The sequence below is a fragment of the Ammodytes marinus genome, assembly GCF_949987685.1.
Source record: "Ammodytes marinus genome assembly, chromosome: 14".
NCBI classification, from domain to species: Eukaryota; Metazoa; Chordata; class Actinopteri; order Uranoscopiformes; family Ammodytidae; genus Ammodytes; species Ammodytes marinus.
The window spans coordinates 7,391,213-7,412,296 of NC_137218.1; the positions used below are offsets into that span (position 1 = coordinate 7,391,213).

A 21,084-nucleotide genomic window follows, 5' to 3' on the forward strand; every position below is an offset into this window, starting at 1 on the left:
TACCACTGACGTTTGCGGTGAACCTTTCCTCTGATGAATGAAACCATTACATTCAGGTTAAAAGTGTGAGGGTTTTTAATGCTGTGTCTTCGACTGCAGTTTAGCTGTGACTTTTATGTTATCTGACAAAATGTCATTTATTTGATTTGAAATATTAGTCCTCCATCAAAGTCAACCATGGAATCTCGACTGGAATATGCACAAACAAGTTACACCCAACCGCAAGAAAATTCATGGGAATCATGGAACCTGCAATCTACAAGCACTTTCAGCTTGACTTTACAATGACAGCCAGGGAATGTGTTCCATCGACTGAAAACATCGTTGTAGAACAGCTCCAATCGGCCTCCTTATAGAGCGATGCATGTTAAAAGGATTTGACCCCAATACGTCCGCCCAGGTCCCTGCTGACCTGAGCCTGTGACTCTGCCGCAGCCGTTATTTTCCATTAGTGTGTGACAGCAGTGGCCATTTATAGCAGCGAAGCCCCTGTGAAGAAGCAGGTTAGCAGTAATTATTCAGCTGATAGGTTATGGGCAGAGCAGAGCTTGTCACACCTCTCATGGCTCCCTGGACTGAGCGATCAGAAGCCAGGTCGAGCATTCAGTTATTAGTCAGACTGGCAGCCGGCGTCTCCCCAGGGAGCGAGACTGCACATTTACCGGGAGCCATTACATGTTGCATTGGAGCACTGTTTCACTCTCATCTCCAGCATTGTATTTATACTTCAATTGGCCTGGTTAAATACACAGGATAATAATTTCCTTTGTAGCCCTGAACTATTCCTGCAAACATATTTTTCAGAAATAAAATATACAAGTTGACACCAATGAACTAAAATTGTCTTATTTTTTTCAGTAAGGGCAGGATCCAATTAACATTTTTCCCTGTTTTGCGTTTTGTCTCAGGCTCACATCTGTCTTTCCATTTCATGCTTGTCCGATGTTCCTATTTTGCAAATCATCAAAAAGAAGTGGGTGCAATTTGCAGGGTCATAATATGATGGAGAAGAATGTGGAGCTTGGATGTGTCAGAAAATGGAATTTAAATGACAGCGGGCCTCTCCACCTTTGTGAAAATTGACTTGACACAGCGCATTACGCATATACGGCTCCCAGAGTCGGTAATTGTGGAAGATTACCCGCTATTCACTTATGATTGTCTCTGCATCTGTTTAGAGCTGGAGATGTCAAAGTTTCAATCAGGCGTCTTTTCAAACAGCACTCACAATGAAGAGCAGAAAGCGAATGAAAATGTTCAAAACAAGTCTGCAAGCCTGTCTCTCTTATAGCCTGAATTAATAGTGTGGAACAAAACCACTGATGTAGATTTCACTGAGCATCAGAACAGATGCCATGTAGATTTACAAAGCAAGAAAAAGCCGCAAAAGACAATTTCCCTTGTTGTTTATCTTAATTTTTTTTTCATAAACCAATATTGGATTTCTTTGACTTTTAGCAGCGAATTACAAAAGCAGAGGAAGCTCTGATGGGACTCAATCCCAAAGCTGGCAGAGGGCACCTTTAATTAAAGCAGCAGTAAGACAGAGCACACCAGGCATTATGTTTTTTTTTAATTTCTCTTTATTTTTATAATTGGATGTTGTGTGGGACACACTCATGAGTGAGAAAAACATTTCCCTGTATTCTAATTCCATATCACACTCAATTGTTTTTTAAATCAGTTCACATTGGAAAGATGAAACAATTAGTATGCCCAATATCTGTCAGTACATACAGGTTGAATCACCCATCTGCCTCATCTGTATGTTTAGGCTGTGAAGTGGTTTTCCAGTAAGCCTAAAGCTAGGGTGTAATGTTGTGCCACTATGACTAATGTAAAAGCTATTTATATTAATGCAGGTACATTTGCTAGCTGTTGCGCTAGACTGCACAGAACTCTAAAAATGCATATACAGTATGTGAATTCATTATTGGATGCATGTATCAAAGCTAGGACTAACATGGGAAATCTGGTAATTAGAGTGTAGTGGCATGAAAAACAATTCCTCTAGTGGCTCGCTCTGTTTGTTTGTTTGTTAGACCTTGGTGGAATAAGACAGCCAATAACTCATACTCTATAAGTATTGGGTTTGCTAATGTTGATGACTCCCTCTGTCAATAAAAGACGTGGAAGGGACAGGTGATCTTTACACCTCCGCAGTTAGTGTCCTTTGTTGGGAAATGTTAGCTTCATGTGCAGGTTTTTGTAAGTTTTACTTTTATTGAATACAAAATAAACATACAATAGACACAACAGAGAGAACATACGTAAAAAAAAAGTCAAAGAACATAAATACATTTTTTTATTTACAATACAAAAAATACAAATGTAATGAATGCAACCGTTCTTTAAAGAGTAAACCTCTACAATTGTACAGCATTGAGTTGAATTGGTAAATGTTACCAGTTTTTAAAGATGTACGTTAATGTATCGTGAAATGTCCGTTCCAGGGGATACAAAATTAACAATGAGGCACCAAGATTTTTTGGATTAGGCCTGTTGCATTGAGTAAACAAATGGTTAGTGTGTCGTGGGGTTTTGGTCCTGATGGACTGCATCCCCCTGCCAGAGGGTTTAGTGTCTGAAAGAGTTTGTGAGCGGCATGAGAAAGGTCAGGGAACAATCTTTACTACACTCCTCAGGGTCCTGGAGACGAACAGGTCCTGGAGGGATGGCAGATTGCAGCCTTCACCTTCTCAGCAGAGCGAATAATGCACTGCAGTCCGCCCTTGTCCTTGGCAGTGGCAGCAACGGTGATCGAATAGGATTCCATGATGGAGGAGCAAAAGTGCACCATCATTGTCTTTGGCAGGTTAAACTTTCTCAGCTGCTTGGGAAAAGTACATCCTCGACTGAGCTTTATTGATGAAGGAGAAAGTTGTTCAGCTCCAAATTGAGATCCTGGATGATGACTGTGCCCAGGAACTGACTTCCGACTGGGGGATGTCACATATAGGGCAGCATAGGACCATTTACACTGTTTAGAACATTTAAGATACAGGTTGTTCTCTCTTCACCAGGTCACCACATGATCAATATCCCACATGTAGGCAAACCCATCCCCCAAATGAGATAAGCCTGATCAGAATGGTGTCATCTGCAAACCTGCAAACTTTTAGAAAAGCTTGACTGACTGATGACTGGAGTTGCAGCTGTTGGTGTACAGCGATACGATCAGATGAGAAACAACCAGGCAGACGGTCAGGCAGTCTTGAGATGTATTTTCCCAGAGCTAATAAGCCGTTTCCTGTCAGACAATAAGTTGATCGGGTCAGGTTGAGTCAGGCACACTGAGCTGTGAGAGCAGGGATGGTGGCGTTTAAGCTAGAGCTGCCTGAAATCCACAAACAAAACCGCTAACTGCTACGATGGCACCATAGCAGAAAGCTACAATTCCTTGAACTGCTCAGATAAACTGAAAGGGGCCTCAGATTTAGCAGGTGTCTCCCTGTTGGTTCATCACTGTGAGCAACTCTTTCCACATTGTCAACTGATACGTTGTTACATTTGTGAAGAACAGGAATCTTCAGAATGAAATCTCATGTTAAATCAACTGATAGTTGGAACATTTGAATCAGAACCAAATGTATGAATCTGCAGAACATACTAGATGAAAGGGGATGATCACAGTCAAGACAACGTATCCTCTTTGGACTTTGACTATCTTAGCAAAATGTGATAATCCATCCAGTAGATAAAAATTCATTTCAAAACCGACCCATACAAATCGTCACTTGGATACATACTGTACTTTGGGGACCATTGATATAACAATCACAGCAGGTATTTTACCTAGGCCTAACATGTAAGAAGCATGGATATGATTTTCAGGTAATGTTTGTTAACTGACACGGAAAGCTGTATCGGTTTCCCTTCCCTGTAATATATCCCAGTAGGAGAAACATTATCTGATTTAGTATATGTATATCCGTTATTTTTTCTTCCCCTTTAGGCTTCTGAGGACTTTTACAATTTGCAGGTAACATACTGCTCACACAACGTGCATTTTCAGATAGAGTTGGACATAGACGGTAGATGGTCATTTTGTCACTTTATTTCTCAGTAGGAAAATATATATTTATATTTACACTTGTCGATAAAAAGGCATATTCTTGTAATGCATTTGTACACTGTGCAGGAGAGAGAAAAAAAATCAGAAGATGTGAAGCAATTTTTCCAGTTCTCATTGCATAATGCCTGCAAACACATCCTACACACAGTATGTCAAAACTGCTTGTTTTGGTACTTTGGATGAAAACATAGGGAACATAGTTCCATTGTTGGAACTGTTAAGGCAACAAGAGCAGAGTTTGTGTCTGACGGTCTTAAACAGGCAATGATAGAAGGGAGCATCTTTGCAGATTTTTGATTCCAGGAAATTCTTGAAGTCCAAACTCTGAGCTCTGTGTCTTCTGGGTCTCCACTGGACAATCAATTTTCATCGTGGTTTTTCTACCCTAGGGAAAGGCAGAATACAGAGAATAAATCATTTTTTTTTTGTTTCTGCATTTCTAACTGGGTTCATAGTAGATTGCCTGACTGTTGGTGGCATCAATGCTCAGACCTGCGTGTGCTTACCTCTTTCCCTATCACAAGCTGAGACTGTATGATTGTATTCTGGATGTTGTTGTCGTTTGTGGTCCAACCAGATCTTCAGCTCTCAGCCGGCACACTGGATCTGTGATGTACCACGAGGAATGTCTCTGAAGCAGCATCTTAGTCCTTTGTAACTTCCAATCTTAACTGGACAATAATGAACCAAAGAAAACAATTTACAGACTATCCAATAATATGGTTTGTGCTTAGACAGGATCATATTTCACAGTTATGAGAATAAGGGTGGCTGATGATTTTTTTTCAACAACAAATCCCACAAAAACACCAAAAAACATTAATGATTCTGTCTCAATTAATCTTTTGATTTTGTTTCTCGCATGTGTTTTGTCGATTAGAAGAAATAAAACTTTGATATTCAGAACTATGCAATTGACAATGTTTAGATTCTGACAAAAAGGGTAGAAAGAAGTTATTGTACTATTAACCTGATCAAATATGGTCATCAGTTGACCTCAGTTGGTTCCCCGGTTAAAGTGCTCCAGCACGGTGGCGTTGGTTCTCTCAAACAGCCACTGCTGGCTGAGAGAGGAGGGGTCACACGTGTTCATGAAGATCCGCCGCTCGTTTGGTCCGCTGTCGATACAGCTGTTACTGACGGGGTGATACAGACTCTTATCCTGGATGACAGAAGGTAGTACAGAGATACCATATTTTAAAAAGGTATGTTGTAAACGTTTACACAGGGCATATATTTCTCTTCATACAATTAGTTGGGCATTTTGGTGAAAAGGACTACAAATACTTTGCATCGCATTATTTTGCCACAGGGCAAATGTGTTAATGTAAAAGGTTTAGTGTTTATTGCCTTAATTCCATATTATTTGTCTTTTTTTATTTGTTTTATACAAAATCGCTGTCCTACAGTGGATGGAAAGAGCCAGGCCAACAGCTAGTTAAGTGTTTCATTGAAGGACAAAAAAAAGTTATCCCATCATAAACAATTTTTTTATACATTTTGTTCTGTGGTGTTCTAGCCAAGATGACCCAGATGTTTGTTTCCTTCTTGCACAAACAAGCTTTGAAAGGAAGGTATCTTATATTCAATACGATATAGCACTTCTATTTTTTCTTCTTCCAATCCTTTAAAAGCAAACAGTTTCAAAAGGATAGGATTTCTGTACCTCAGCCCTGATAATGGTGCATATAGTGCAACCTTGCCGACAGCCTTAAGTGCAAGAAAAACATGCTGTAGCTCTTTATACTGTGCTCTATACAGTGACAGTCCAAAGGTTAGCCCTCACATTATAGTAAATCAACCTATTAATATGCCAAAAACCATGACTTCGATCATGGTTTCCTCAGTTAGCTATTACGTTGAAATATTTGTAGCCATTGCTACATCTACTGAAACTTGTTCTTGTAACTATTATTATTACTGTTTACCTTGGATTTTAGTATATATCATCTCATAAAGTTGAGATTTAAAAACAGTTTTTTTTATTTACACAACCAACAGCTACACAAGTTGATGAATGCTGTAAAGATTGAACCAAAATAGTAAAGCTGCACTAAATAATACCAAAGCAAAGCATTAAAAAAGACGGAAAAATACTGTCGGTTTGTTTACTCAACTACCACTTTACACATAAAGTAATTGTATCTCTTATATAGTGAATCAGTGGCAGGTAACAACTTTTATTTACGTATCCTTCAATGTCCCCTCATATGAATTTAATACGATGTTTTGACAGATCTGCCGTACCTCTCTGTAGCGCCACAGCTGGTTTCCCTTCATGCCGTGACAGTCATAGAGAGTGACCAGGCTGTTGTGGGAGACAGCGTCAAAGCAGACCTTCCTCGTGTGCATGGGGTCACCCACCCTGATGTCCTCCCTCCAGCCAAACGTCAAGACCTGCGCGTCAAAGTGAGGGTGTGAGGATAGTGTGTAATATCTTGTATACAGGTGGTAAAAACCCTCTAGATTGCAATTGATTTTGGGTATAGCAGATTTTCCAATTTGTAATGGTAACATTTTTCCAGAAGGGTAACCACAAAAATTGGGACAGGGAAATCGGAGGTTTCGAGAAACTCAGGCGAACTCAATTTGCTCATGGCAATTATGGTTTACATCTACTGAGCCAGTGCCACCCCAGCTCAAGAAGACACTTCATGCACATGCCCAAATTCTTCTTCTATGGTGTTTGACGAGACACATTAGCAATGTTTTCTAGACTGGCCCGATTATGTCAGCGTTTTCAATCGTTTTGTGTGTTGTCGTGTGAACGGAGACATTTTCAAAAATAATGACGTGTGCACATGAATTTTTCTGCAAACGGAGAGGGGAAAATACAATTGTTTTAATATTTTTTTTAGATCTATTCCACACAGTTGAACTGGGTGTTCGAGTGGATCATTTTAACAAAAAGACTCACTGGTATAAAAACCTGGCCGAAAACCAGTTTTCTAGTTTGTGTGTTTGATATTAACATCACATTATGCAAATGTCAGTTATCATACAAAAAAAGGAATACAATGTTTTGGTCTAGATAATTAATAGCCTAAAAATGTAATCAGTTCATCTGGGAGGAAATCCAAAATTATCTGATCATGTCACGTTCACATCCATGCACAGTGTGTATTGAGTTTATTTAAAAACAATTGGAAATGGGGCTGCCCTCAGTTGCCCATACACTGTGTATAGTCTATAGCCTATTTCAGCCTTGTCTGTGGAAAAAAAGATACAGTAGCTGGACAACAGAGTTCTTCTGCTTAGTTCCTCACACTGCATTTAAATGCATTCACTATATTACAGAGAAATATGTACAGTGAAAGAAAAAGAGCTCCAAGCCCATCCCAGAGGACCCTCCATAATATTTTATTTTATATTAATATTTTTATGGAAAATCCATGTGTCCTTCTTCAATAGCTTCTAATTCATCTGACCCAGTGTCTCCAAATTATTTGTTCACACAAAATTTCTCAGATTTAGCCTCTTAATTTTCCTCTCAAAGTGCACCAGATTCATGCATTTCACTTTAAAAAGGTTAAAAAAATCTCCCGGGGGGGGCATACCCCCGGACCCCCCTAGGAGGGTCTCAATCTCGGCTGTCTAAAACTTTCGCACAGCCGCACAGTGGAGGCACTAGCGGAAAACACTGGGTGTGTGAATGATATTTAACAAACATCTATAGTTTCAGCAGCGCTAACATTGGAGGGGGGCCCCCTAATCATATTTCGCTTAGGGCCCCCTGAAGGCTTGGGCCGGCTCTGATTAGGAGTTCCACATATGCACCTGCTCAGAGCTGATTGCCCTACAAATCCTTAATGATTGTCAAGTGCTTTTCACATAATGGGAATTCTTATTTTATTTGATGGAGACGGTGCCATTTCAAATAGTTCTAATACAGAGTCTGAAATTGATTTGCAGCACAGAGAGAGACAGAGTATAATGAGTCACTTGACTTATACAATTAGATTATCATTTTTACGCATCTCTGCTTAGATGAAAAAATATGAGGCTTAGCAAGAATATGTTAACATGATTGAATTGTTTATGTACTGTAATGTTTTGCATATGTGCACGCTATGAGGGGGCATTATATGACACAAAGTAGAATCCTAAAACAATTCATTAGGAGCCATCTGCTCGTCCATAAATGTCTGCACACAAAGGCAATCCATTTGTTAAGGATTTTTTTTAACAAAAAACACCTACAGAAAAAACACCCAGGCCTGTCTCTCCACTGCACATGCAAAACTGTGCTGCCCCTACAATGAACATTTCTGAAACACTAGGACAATGTGCTAAGCTAACCATTAGCCCCCTGCTTGAGCGTGTTCATGTGTCTGATAGAACATGAGCAGTGCAGCGCTTCCAAGACAGCTTATAAAAACCAGGTCAGGAGATTGAGACATTTTACAAGAGAACAATGTAATGAACGACCATCACCTGTCCGTGACTCCAGCTGATCTCCCCCCTCCCTTTCACACAGCTGTCCATGCGGATGGGGCTCCCGGACACAAAGTGTTTGATCTCCATACACAAACCGCTACCCATGTTCCGTATCTATAAAACACAAAAAAATTTACATGGAGTCACAAAAACACAGTCATAGCACAGATCCCATCACATATTGGTTTATATAATTACTAGTTTTAGGGCCCTCGGTCCTACATTGAAATACCAGTTTATTACAGATCATGTGTATTGAGGCCCCGCTTTGTCTACATTTCTTGTCAGTTTACAACCTATAAAAATGCCATGGGGGTAAAACTGACTCGGCCTCTGCATAAAATGACACTATTATAGTTTATAGCCAATCTTATAAATGCCTGGGTCAACAATGATTTGATCGCACCTCTTTATTTTCGCACACAACTGAATGCAGTGTGCCTACACTTCAAAAGGACTCAGTGTTGTCAGTTTGCCATTTGTACCAAAAGCAGTTTGAGTTTTTTTATGGTTTGGCCCCTGAGTGTGCACCTAGGATGCCCTGCAGTATGCAAGAGAAGAGGGCAAAGAAATCCTGTTATTGCAAATATATTTCATCATTGTTTTTCTAGTCCATTGCTACCATTGGGAATTTTGCAAATCCCCATCTCCAGCCCAATGCACATTCCCTCTGCTTTCAACTTGGATAACACCCAAAAGGACTAGCAGTTATGCCTCTTAATATTACAAAAGCCCTTAAGAATTTGAACATGGTGTGTGCATTGGGATGGTCACCTTTGTACCCAGCTAACGTTATAGCACCATGCAGTGTTTGTGCTACATACAGACGACGCCACAGCCCATTCCATTCATCATACACATGTGTTCCTGAAGTGTCCAGCTTTGTAGACATTCCTAAACCCAATTTACATTTGCACAGTCCAACTGTTGTAACTTTTGATGTATTGGGATCTACATTAGCTGAGGCCATAGCCACAGCTTTTCTATCTATAATGATCGACATAGTACTTTTAACAATGTATAAAAAAATATATCAAAGTAAAAAAAGATAGGCCATTGTAGTCATAACTAGCCTCCCGTGCTCACTGCTCCATTTCTTGAAATATAGAGATTTTTGGTTATATCATATGTCATTTTGCCTGCCATTAGTTTGTCTTTGAGTGCCACTTCAAGTTTATTCTGAACTGATTGGTATTAGCATTTTATTCATGATCTTGCGGAACCCATGCATACTCCTGAATTAAGTAAAGGAAGTGGTTCACAGATTTGTACATGCTGTACTTCCATGATTGTATCATGAACATATCCATTATGAGCTCACTAAGTGCTAAGTGTATTCATGGTGGAAACACTCATTTCAGGCTATTTTTTCGCTTTCAAAGAGCCAGAGTTGATAAAGGAGACTTTTAGGCATTACAAAATGTAGTGGGAGCCATTGACATTTTTGATAAAAGGTTAAAAACAATGTTTTAATGTTTAGCTAAGTAACAATATTCCGCACACTTTATCATCCATTTCATTACGTACAATGGAAATGTGTCCTCAGCATTCTAGCAACGCAGTGTGAAACAGACCGTAAAGGGCAGCTAAAATACACACATATATTTTGAACAGCAGCAGCATTCATGGACTGTGGAAGACCGTAATCAGTCATGGACAACTTACATATGTGCATTTATATTAATAACACGTTAATGCTGACAGTGGGTGGGAGTTTGTTACTTTATTATCCAATGACCGATTTCCCCTACAAGTAAATATGGAGTCAGTCATTCTGGAGAACGCTTTTTGAAAATCACTTTTTCTCAAAATCAGTGCATATCTCTTTCTTGTCCGCACTGTGTTTGCGCTGAAAATAATCTGGTGATAATACGCAGCCTAGGCTCTTTAAATGGGTATGCAAACAAAGGGGGCCCACCGTAGCTAGCAGCATGCCTGTTTAAAGAGCCTATAGGCTGTTTATTAACACCCAATTTTTCAGCTCACACGCAGTATGGACAGGTAGCAGATCAGGAGGGGATATTCACAGATTTTTACCAAAAAAAAACAGCAATCTACTGACTCCAGGTTTTATCAAAGCAACTTCATAGATCAGCCCTTACCTCTCCCCAGGCTGCAGCAGGAGGCTCCACCGGTGGGTAGTGTTTGGGCAGGTCCCAGGCCACCTCGCTCATGAACCACTTGAAGTTCTTGCAGTTGAGGCGGCTCCTCAGCTCCTTCTGGGCCGTCATGTCTCCGGCAGACAGGTGGCGGTACTCGGGCCGGCGCTGGTACACGTACTCGGCGTACTCGTCCATCCACACCTCCGCCACACGCTTAAGGTTCTGGGAGAGAGAGAGAGAGAGAGAGAGAGAGAGAGAGAGAGAGAGAGAGAGAGAGAGAGAGAGAGAGAGAGAGAGAGAGAGAGAGAGAGAGAGAGAGAGAGAGAGAGAGAGAGAGAGAGAGAGAGTTGTTATATTCATTCACTACGCAGCCTGTTTTTCTTAGCAGACGTCCAAAGTCTCCAAGAATGTCTGTGAGCCTCTCACAAATAGGCTCACAGACACCCACAAAATCCCACAGTAGCCTACCTGGCAGTGAAGATGATATTTTGGAACAGACATTTGCATACACTGCTGTTAGTATGGTAGATTGGTTTCAGATGGTTTGTTCTTATAATAAAAAGAAGAAATAAGGAGGTATATCCATGATAATGAGAACAGTCATTTCAAATATTTGCAGGGAAATAGTGTGATTATGTAAATGTTCACTGTGGTCCCCTTTAAAGACTTTCGGTCAGAATAACAAATTGAAAACAATTGGTGCCTTTCAGTTGCATACTGAGCCAAGTTACAGGCTGCAGCAGTGGCATACATAATGAAAAGTGTTGGGCTACATCCCAGATGATTTAGCACTTTTAGACAATTGCTCACTCTTTGGTGGTAATATGAAGAACAAAAGGAAGAAAGAAACATATGCTCATTATTCACAATAACAGCTACAAAGCCTATAAGTAGTAGAACGTGAATATGCTTCATATGGTCTGGTGGTCTTTTCTTAGTGGAGGCTGAGCCGACTGTAAAGTTCTCTCACGCATGGAGAAGAAAGAGGATTTCTTAGAATAAGACATAAAAACACAAAAGAAAGTATGCTTTGTAGTGTTTTTGTGAATTACATGTGACTGTAATTCAAATGCTGAAAAAGCTCTGGGTTTGATATTGCAGAATTCTAATTAAGGTCAAATATGTTTTGCTGCTGTGATTTTTGGAAAATGATAATTAGTTTTTCTTTCACTTATTTTTTGTCTAATCAAGAAACCCCACTGACGAGTGAAATAAGACTCAATTAAACCCCAATTATGTAAAACCAATTTACTACATTGTTAGTACTACTCATTGTGGACTATTGTATAATGTGTTCTGTGGTTCTGGATAAGCTCTCTTCAAGTCTGAAAGAACAACCGCCGATGACGTAATCAGGGACAAGCTAAACAGCCATTACAGACCCACAATGCTTAGCGTAGCTCTGCTATCAATCATACCGATGACTAATGTAGTTCATTGCTGTGTTGTAACTCCGATATAACAGAGGTGCTGTGAGAGCATTGTACTGACACTGAACCCTGAGCCCTTTATCACACTGTTATATGGTAAAAGATTGTGACTTGATCTGCTGTACTGTATTTTTGTCAAGAACCGTGGAGGTGCACAGTGTGAAGAATTACCTTTGCCAAGCTGATGCCACCAGGGACCTTGTAGGGGACATACTTCCTATAGATGTGTCCTACCCTGGAGCAAGGGATGTCCTCCATACGACCACCACACATCCACACCTACAGAGGCACACAGGTAGAGAGAGGAAGCTCTTTCATCTGATTGATCTAAGTCGGGCTCTTTGTCCATCTTAACATTCAAAGACTGAATGTTTTGGTAGGAGACGATCAAGGAGATAGGGCCGGACACCGAGGGTAAAGAAGAAGAAAGAGGCTTGAAGTACACAGGGCTTCTAACGGCCTTTCTGTCAATCCTATGAGACTTAAAGAGGAGAGAGGAGTGTAGTCCAGAGGGAGAGGCCATAACAACGTAATGGCAGTATAGTGGAGGAAGAAGAGAAGATGGAGAAAATGATATAATGATATAATGGTCGGCCGGGTTGACCCAAGCAGATGGGTTACGTCATCGGTACAGTATCTCATCACAGCGTTTACATTGTCTTGGTAACGGAGAGACAATGGCCACTGGGAAAAAAAAGAGCTACATGCGAAAGCTTTTCTGTTTTTTTTTATAACATTTGTTTTTCTTTTAGTATCAACATGCATTCATAAAGAAAGTAACCGTATGAATTATGTTATCTTATTTCATTTCAAAAACCTCAGCAAAGGACAATCAGTAAAAAAAAATTGTAAAGTATAACAAATTTTAAATTTAAACTAGAAGGTAGACACATGGGAACACATTATAAATAAATAAAAAAGACACAAGAAAAAAAAGAACACATGATTGTCATTGAAAAAACACACAGGTGACACATCTCTTGTCATACGGCTTTGTACACACACTTTATGACATAATGAGTATGAATGAGAAAAATGCAGACCCTTTTCAAGGAAGCAATGTGTGCTGTCTGTTTTTTGTAATGTTACAATTATACAATGCGATATTGAACATGTTTTAAGCACCTTAAAGGGCTTGTCTTAAGCCAAAACAAACCCCTTCCCTTACAGCATTATTATCTTGTTTCTTTTCCCTTCCCCTTGTCTATCGCATTATGACAGATAAATCCAGCAGTGGCTCCAAAATGTACTCCTCCAACCATTATGAAGACAACAATGATTATTCTCTGTCTTGGCTCTCATTGTTGAAAATAAATCCTTGGAAAGAAAAAGGAGGCAATGAAAGGATGAGCAAGAAAGAGAGAATTAGAGACAGCTAGTGAGGTGGAAAAAAGGTTTTGTTCTTGATACAATGGCACAATGAAACGTGGGGAAATGAAAAGCTGGATTTTAAACACGGAAACAAACGAGTATGGGGAGAAAAGAAAAAGTGTAGGGCTCCAACGCAGTTTCCTTAATATGTAAATCAGAACGTTTGTTATCTGAATGTTCGAGGCAGGCCAACGCTGCAGGGAGTCCAAGTACATTGAAAGGAATAATGGGATATGAAATACATATTTTACAGTGTTTAGGTTTGTACCACCTATTCTTAACTTCAGGTTAACTTCAGTGCATTTAAGCTCATTTACAGTCATTACACTGAGTAATGTAATAAGGGATTCATGGTCCCCAGATTTGGATCCATAATGTCCGGTGACCTTCTTATTTTCTTCCAGCATTAAATCCTATGCGAGGCACTAAAACTCTGTCTTATATGTTTGCTCCTCGTAAAGACTAGATAACTCATTATAAATATATGTGACCTGTTTTCAAACTCTTTGGTCTCTAGATGGAACATATTGGGTTAGATATGAACGCCACAGATAGGGAAGTGAAAAAGAATAATAACAAAAAATATAGAACTCTGCCCGCCTTATTTCTAAATGTACAAATTCAAAATGTATTTTTCGGCAAAGACATTCAAATGAAGAAAGAAAATAAACGTACTAAAACTCGCAAGTCTTGTCTGGTTTCTCTTTCAAACCTTTCTCACTCACTTGAATTACGTTTGTATTGTTACAAAACAACTCGCCACATCATGCGAATCACTTCAAGTGCCAACCCACATTAGAACCACTAAAGCATTCAGCATGCCCGACCAAAACCAAGTCAACCAACTCACATCAACTTAACGGAGAAACAGAGACACTACGAAATTCACTCCAACTGCATGAATAACACATAATGCTTCTGCAAGACAAAAGCCTGCATTGACGGAAAGTGCCACTAACGGTTGAGTTGTCTCTATTATTGTCTTTGAATAAATAAAACATATGTGCACACAGTTCAGCATATGCAGCATTTCATACTGCATATCTACTGTGTTTGTTCCTCTACATGAATAATGACTTGGAACCACAGGCCAGTATAACTACATTTAATGTGGATTTAAAAAAAACAACATTATGCCTAAAAGATAATCACAGGCTCTGTCGTAATTTTGAATGGACCGACCCAGTGCTTTTTGTTGGCGCCTTGTTTGACAACTGAAGCAGAGGTCAATGCAGGAAAAAGTTGCTATCATGCAGGGTGCATAAATAACTACACGTCATTCCTTATATAAAGTACCGGTATGAGTTATTTGGCCAGCATAAACGTTTTGAAGGTGTCTTAGCAAGAAAAAAACCCCATCACATAGCCTAGTCTAGTTTGTAATGCTTAGAAGAAATATTTCCTCTGCCAACTGTAGGCCAGTTAACAAACTTTTACTCTGAATAACTACTTTTTCTCGCCCCATCCACGGTGGTTTCATTATTTCTGTATTCGGAAATGTGTGAATAACTGAAACTCCAATCTGCCGGAGCGATATTATATAACTATAATATATATTATATATATAGCCTCTTTCTCGGCATGTGAGGTCATACTGCCTCTGTGTGCCTGTATATACTGTCATTATTGCACTGTGTGAGCTGGAAAGGCTCAATGTTCCCATACTAGTGTGACCGGGATGGGGGCTTTAGATTAACAGTGAATGAAGCGATTGTGTTTCAACATGCGAGTAGGGCCTGGCAGTTTGGTAGTAGGGATTAGCATGAGAGCCTGTTAATCTCCTCACCTCGGGAGACTGCACTCTTCTGCACTGTATCAGCTAATGGGGATCTTAATAAAAAAAGAGAGGAAACCAAATTGAATATCGGAGGGCCATAAAGCAGACTTAAGGGGCACAGCGTGACATGTGCTGATAGCAAAAATCTAATAGTGTGATAATCTTGGCCAAAATAATAACCTTGGTGTGGGACATTATCTCTAGTAATTACTTTTTTTTTAAATACACGAAAAGCCTCAAAAAGCTATTTAAACATAAGAGGTTTTGCCATGGGTCATGACTGATGTCAGATTAGGCCTATTATTCATTTCACCTTCACAGCTTGAAATATAAGAAACCGTCACTTTCTGTTGGGTTTAAATACACAGGTTTATGGTGTATAGTCAAGCGTTAAGGTAGAATTACACTCCTCACATGGCTCACAGAGTACAATAGTGTTGTTAGGTGCCTCTGATGCATGAATTGAATTCTGTTTTTTTTTTCCCCAGGTATCAACTGTTGAAGCCAAGCACGGCAACACTAGGCATTATGTGTTGTATGTGTTATCAGGCCTTTGCAGTGCTTGAATTTGAATTCCCCTTGCTGAAAAAAGGTTTGCAAAATCACAAAATATGTTGGGAGGTAGAGAGAAGAGGGTTCCTGAGCCTTTAGTTCAACTTAGTGGATGTTGTCTGAACCTGCAACAATAACAACTGGCATCGTAACCACACAATGTTGTTTGTTGTTTCTGAAATTACCTATATGAGCATTTGATCTATCATCACTACTGTCACTTCTCAGTGTCGTCCAATAACATTGTTTATGTTTAAACATAATTCATCTGAACTGCCACTGCTGTATCAGGCTAAGGTTGGGCAAAGTGTATTAATGGCACACAAACAAATTGGTTCAGGATAGATATGGCTTAAAAAAACAATGCTGGCTTCTGAAGTAAGCAGACATCAAAACAGGAATAGTCCCTTTAGTTAAAATATAGAGCAAATAAGCAAGAATCTCTTAAGCAGGATTTTTTGATGGACATTGGGAAACATTCTTCTCTCATGCCACCCGAAATATAAAGCTCAGACATCAGCTATACAACACTGTCCATGAGCTGGTTTCAAGTAGGCATGGGATGGAATGAAAAACAATGGAAATCACATTGCAATTGTTAATAACGCCAACCATTTGATGTTCATGCATTTAAATCAGTATGTTTCCACAAAGCATCTTCATCTTTCAGCCGTTGTAAGTCATTTTGGTTGATAGCGAGAACCTGCTCACAGAAATATTTTTGCTGAATTAGACGCTAGTAGAGAAGGAAAAGGGTTACCATGAACATCCTGCCCCCATTTTCTCAAACTGCCTCCCGTCTGAACTAAAAATGTGAATACCTGGCTACCGGGGATTTTAATGCTTTCTTTGTGAGTTAAAATGAGGTCGAAAGAGCGGCCAGAGGGACATTCCAATGAAATTGAAAAGGGGGAACATTAGAAAGGGAGCAGGACTCTCAAAGGCAAGACACACACCTTGTTCTTTTTTGGAAACCAATCAAATCTTAGAGTGAACAGACACATAAAGCTTTCATCATAAATGTGACTGAACCCTGAAGTGACAAAAAGATGATGCCATCGCTTGGAAACAACATTCATTTCCGAGGGGACACATTCTAATAGTATCAGAATTCCCTTCGGGGTCAATAACGTATCTATCTATCTATCTATCTATCTATCTATCTATCTATCTATCTATCTATCTATCTATCTATCTATCTATCTATCTTTTTTTACCTTGAAGGAGATCTCGTACTGTTCTCCTCCCCATATCTCCAGGCCCGTGTCATATCCTCCCAGCTCCCAGAACCACTTCCTGTCCACAGCAAACAGTCCACCTGCCATCACCGGTGACCTGAGGGAAATAAACACACACACACACACACACACACACACACACACACACACACACACACACACACACACACACTTACTACTCGCAGTACATTTTGTACAACAGCTGTACCCGAAAAAAAATTAAATTTGCATGCAGCGTCACTTTCCAGTCCTCCCCTGTCACAGAAAACATCTTAAAACAATGAAAGATTTATTCAGTCATGCTCTATTCTCACGACTGCTACAACAACTAACCAAATCCTTCAGCTCTAGATCACATGGCTGGAGTTGAAGGAACAAAGAGAGAGAGAGAGAGAGAGAGAGAGAGAGAGAGAGAGAGAGAGAGAGAGAGAGAGAAGAGAGAGAGAGAGAGAAAAATCCTCATCTCTAAAAAATAAACTAAAACTTCAAAATGTCAACAAGAGGACAGTTTTGTTAAACATCAATAAAGGAATAGAAGGAGACAAACATATCGATTGTGAGTTTTATTTTTTTTATATCCCTTGTATCCTTGAACCAGGAGAAGCAGTTTCACAAGGTTTGTATGACAAAGGTGCATATGCAGTTTGGAGTAAACCACAGTGTGTACTGTCTAGTCAATGTGAGTTTAAGGTCAATTTAAAAACTCAAACACAAACATTTTCATTTTTTCCTCCAAAGGATTAATCAGTGTTCATGATTCAGAGCCTCCGTGCACACGCGCAGAAACCGTACAAGGTACTGAAGAAAGATTGGTGACATTGTTGCAACTCTTATGATTGAATCACTCTTTCGTTTCAACATGGTCAGGCTACAGACTGGGTTTATTGTAATATTCGTTCACTGTCTGCCCTACTCCTACTTATTCTCTGCGAGTGAGGCCGCTCAAATCTCTACACCTTACAACAGTTGGATACTTGTACACAGACGCACAGAAAAAAAGAGAAATTATATATTTCTCAGGGATTTCGTCCTTGGCCGTTATCAATACCGTTTCATTTTCTAGGTTATACTTCATTGTGCATGTGACATTGAAATAAAGTCAAATGTGCCTGTGTGTAATCAAAGATAGATGAAAAATAGTATCATTTAGTTTGTTTTCTACAGAGTCGTGTACAGGACATTTTAAAATATTTTGTTTATATATAACAAGGACAAAGAGCTATGAATGTTTCCAATTAAAATCGTCAAGTAAAAAACATCACATCAACGGTCTTTTCTATCCAATGTACAGTTGCTACTTTAACCAGGGAATCATTGATTTCCAAATGTGAAGCACAAAACAGATAAATTACTATTATGATTTATTACTGTTAAATATGGGCTCAATCAAACACAGTTTCTAATTTTACAAAAAAAAAATGATGATGTATTTCTATAATGTATCTTCAATATGTTCACCATGGTGTTTCTCTCCATTGAAAAGCTGTGTATAGTCATGGCTTCTCTGTCGCACTGCTGCATCATGTGACTGCTGCCAAAGCAATGGTTGTTTGAAACACACTGAGAATATGGATCAAAGGAGTGCTGGAGGAGAGGAGTTTGGGAGTTTTTTTTCATTTTTATATTTGCATGTATTTATTTTTTTGACTCTGGGGTCTCGGTTGGAATCCACTGTACTTGCAGTAACTTCAAGCTTAAAAACAGCTACAGTACACTCAAAGGCAACTTCAACTTTGTCTTGAAAAGTGCTGCATATATTAAAGGTTGTTGTCAAAATCACTTTGTTGTCAAAATCAGTGAACATCACCTCACAATCCACTACTTGTCCAAACTGTGTGTGCACTGAAGAAAAAAATCTGTTGTTAATACAAAGCCTAGGTTATGTAAACGGGAAATTAAACGAAGGAGCGTCCAACGTAGCTAGCAACATGCCTGTTTACAGAGCCTGGCTATTATCACCAGATTTTTTAGTCAGAAAGAGTATGGACAGGTAGCCGATCGTGAGGAGATAATCACTGATTATGACAAAAGTTTGATTTGTCAACAAACATTCTCCATAATCACTATGCCCACCTTTAAGTTTATCTTAGTATTATTATTACTGGAGGAATAAAACAACTTCAAATGACTAAAAGACAAAGTCAGAATAAGTGAAAAAAGAACAATACGCAGAGACACAGACGTAAGTAAGTCAGGGTTCATGTACTTGTGGTTGGCACTATTTCTCACCATATGTTGGAAGATGCTCTGAACAGTAGGAAAAACCAATTAGCCCACCGCTGAGCAGTGTGGCTTCTGCCTGCTGTGACACGCTCTGTCATGCTGAGTGCAGGGGGCTTGTTAGCTATTGTGTTGTGTTGCTGTACCTGATTGTAGCTGACACACACCTGAGGCAGAACAGGTGCAGAGAATCACAAATAATGTCTAGTTCTTACGAGGAACCTCAACTTTTTCTCCACCACATGCCTTCCTTCAACATGATTCATGTCACCCTGATCGCATAGCCATCAATCAAAATTCCATTGGTTTGATGCGATTCTTCATGGCTGAAACATCACAGCACACACTTGCGGCAGGTTGTCATCGTTACAAGCTTTTTCATCAGGTAGAAGTCGGAGGCAGGCAGCCAGCCAGGGGGTAGTGTGTTGCTGCTCTCGCCAAATTTGTCCCCCAGGAGGATCACTTATAGGCAAACACAGCTAACTGTCCTGTCAGCGCTAGAGAAACACTCTGGGGTTTCCCACGCCTTACGAGCAGGGAGCACGGATACGGGTCCCATGGTGATATCTGCCAGGTTTCTGCATTTTTCTTTCTCCAAGGGGGTAAAAGGGGTAAATTGAATCTTGCAGTGATTAAAAAAAATAAAAACTCTGTACTTCTCTCTGTACTTCTCTTGTTAATATATTTGAACACAGCTGTACCACTCCTAACACACTTGTAGCATTTGATATGGTTGTACACCCTACATTATTCCTTGATCTTTCATGGTTTCGTGCATCACCATATCAAAAGATATCATAGATGCCAAAATACACATAACTATGTTGTCTATGTAAGCCCATATGCACTGACAAATACATCACCATCTTATTATTATATCCAATTCAACACGTCTCAACTCACAAGAAAAGCAGCAGTTTGATCAAAAATGCTCCCCAGAGCTGCAGCATAACAACTTCTCTCTGCACATCACACCTGATGTCTGCTCGGGAAAACGTGCAACAATGTAACACTGTATGTCCTAGCTAGTGTGCATTGAACCAACTAGCATCACTTCTAGCAAACATTGTCCTGTCAGACCAGGACAGTTATTATGATGTTGGTTAATGGAGGCTCTTTACACGAAAAAAAAACAACACCAGAAGCGTCAAGACAAAGTACAGAAGCTTTTAACAGACCAGTGGGGCTGAAGGGAAAATTATGCCAAATTGCACCACTAGAGCAGAACAAAAAGATACCGCCTTTTAAGTCAACCCAGCTTCATAAACTGACATTCTGTCATTTCCTTCCAAAAAAACTGGTGCTATTTAAGATAAAACCTTTAAGGAAAAAAAGGCATAATTGGTAATCCTCACTTAATGTCAACATTTATGTCAACTGTACAATGTGTAGATTCCATCTTTGTTCGAATGTAATAAAAAAAACACTTAAAGAGACAGTATCATTTAAGTTAAGTGTGTTGTCACTCACTCAAAAGGTTGACTAGGGTCATCCCTCTGCAGCTCTGGAGGGATGGGTATCCGTTTGTAGTACATCTCCCAGTCAAACGCCCCTCGCATGGCGTCCCCCGCCTGAGTGTCATAGCCAAAGTTGTCGTGGTCTATCACGTCAATCATTGGACACACAATGATCTTCCTGTTCTGGACAATTTGGTCTGAGAGAGAGAGGGAAGTAGAGAGAGGGAAGGAGGGAGGGAGAGAGGGAGGAAGAGGGAGAGAGATAGAGAGAAAGAGAGTGGCGGGCAGATGGTTAATGTTTGGTTCAGTTGTAAAAGCTTTCCAATGAAGAAGAAGCAAAGCAAACACACAAACAAGGCCTTACCGTTACAGCACTCAAGAGCTGTTTGTTTGTTTACGTATGTCTGTGTGTCGTGTGTAAGAGT

The 21,084-nt window shown here is 39.8% G+C and overlaps 1 protein-coding gene across 1 annotated transcript in view; it reads right to left on the minus strand.

The window, feature by feature from the left end:
• Window positions 1–4,626: 4,626 nt before the first annotated feature.
• The window catches only part of LOC307260910 (polypeptide N-acetylgalactosaminyltransferase 10-like), a gene marked incomplete at its 5' end in the record, with an annotated part of 55,263 nt that continues 38,805 nt past the window's right edge, over window positions 4,627–21,084 (minus strand). Inside the window, 8 exons of the mRNA XM_080041277.1 lie at window positions 4,627–4,746; window positions 5,046–5,237; window positions 6,323–6,472; window positions 8,510–8,626; window positions 10,615–10,836; window positions 12,216–12,323; window positions 16,962–17,079; window positions 20,673–20,856. Of these exons, the coding sequence (XP_079897403.1) occupies window positions 5,073–5,237; window positions 6,323–6,472; window positions 8,510–8,626; window positions 10,615–10,836; window positions 12,216–12,323; window positions 16,962–17,079; window positions 20,673–20,856 (1,064 nt within the window). The 3' untranslated portion in view covers window positions 4,627–4,746; window positions 5,046–5,072. The remainder of the gene's footprint in view (window positions 4,747–5,045; window positions 5,238–6,322; window positions 6,473–8,509; window positions 8,627–10,614; window positions 10,837–12,215; window positions 12,324–16,961; window positions 17,080–20,672; window positions 20,857–21,084) is intronic.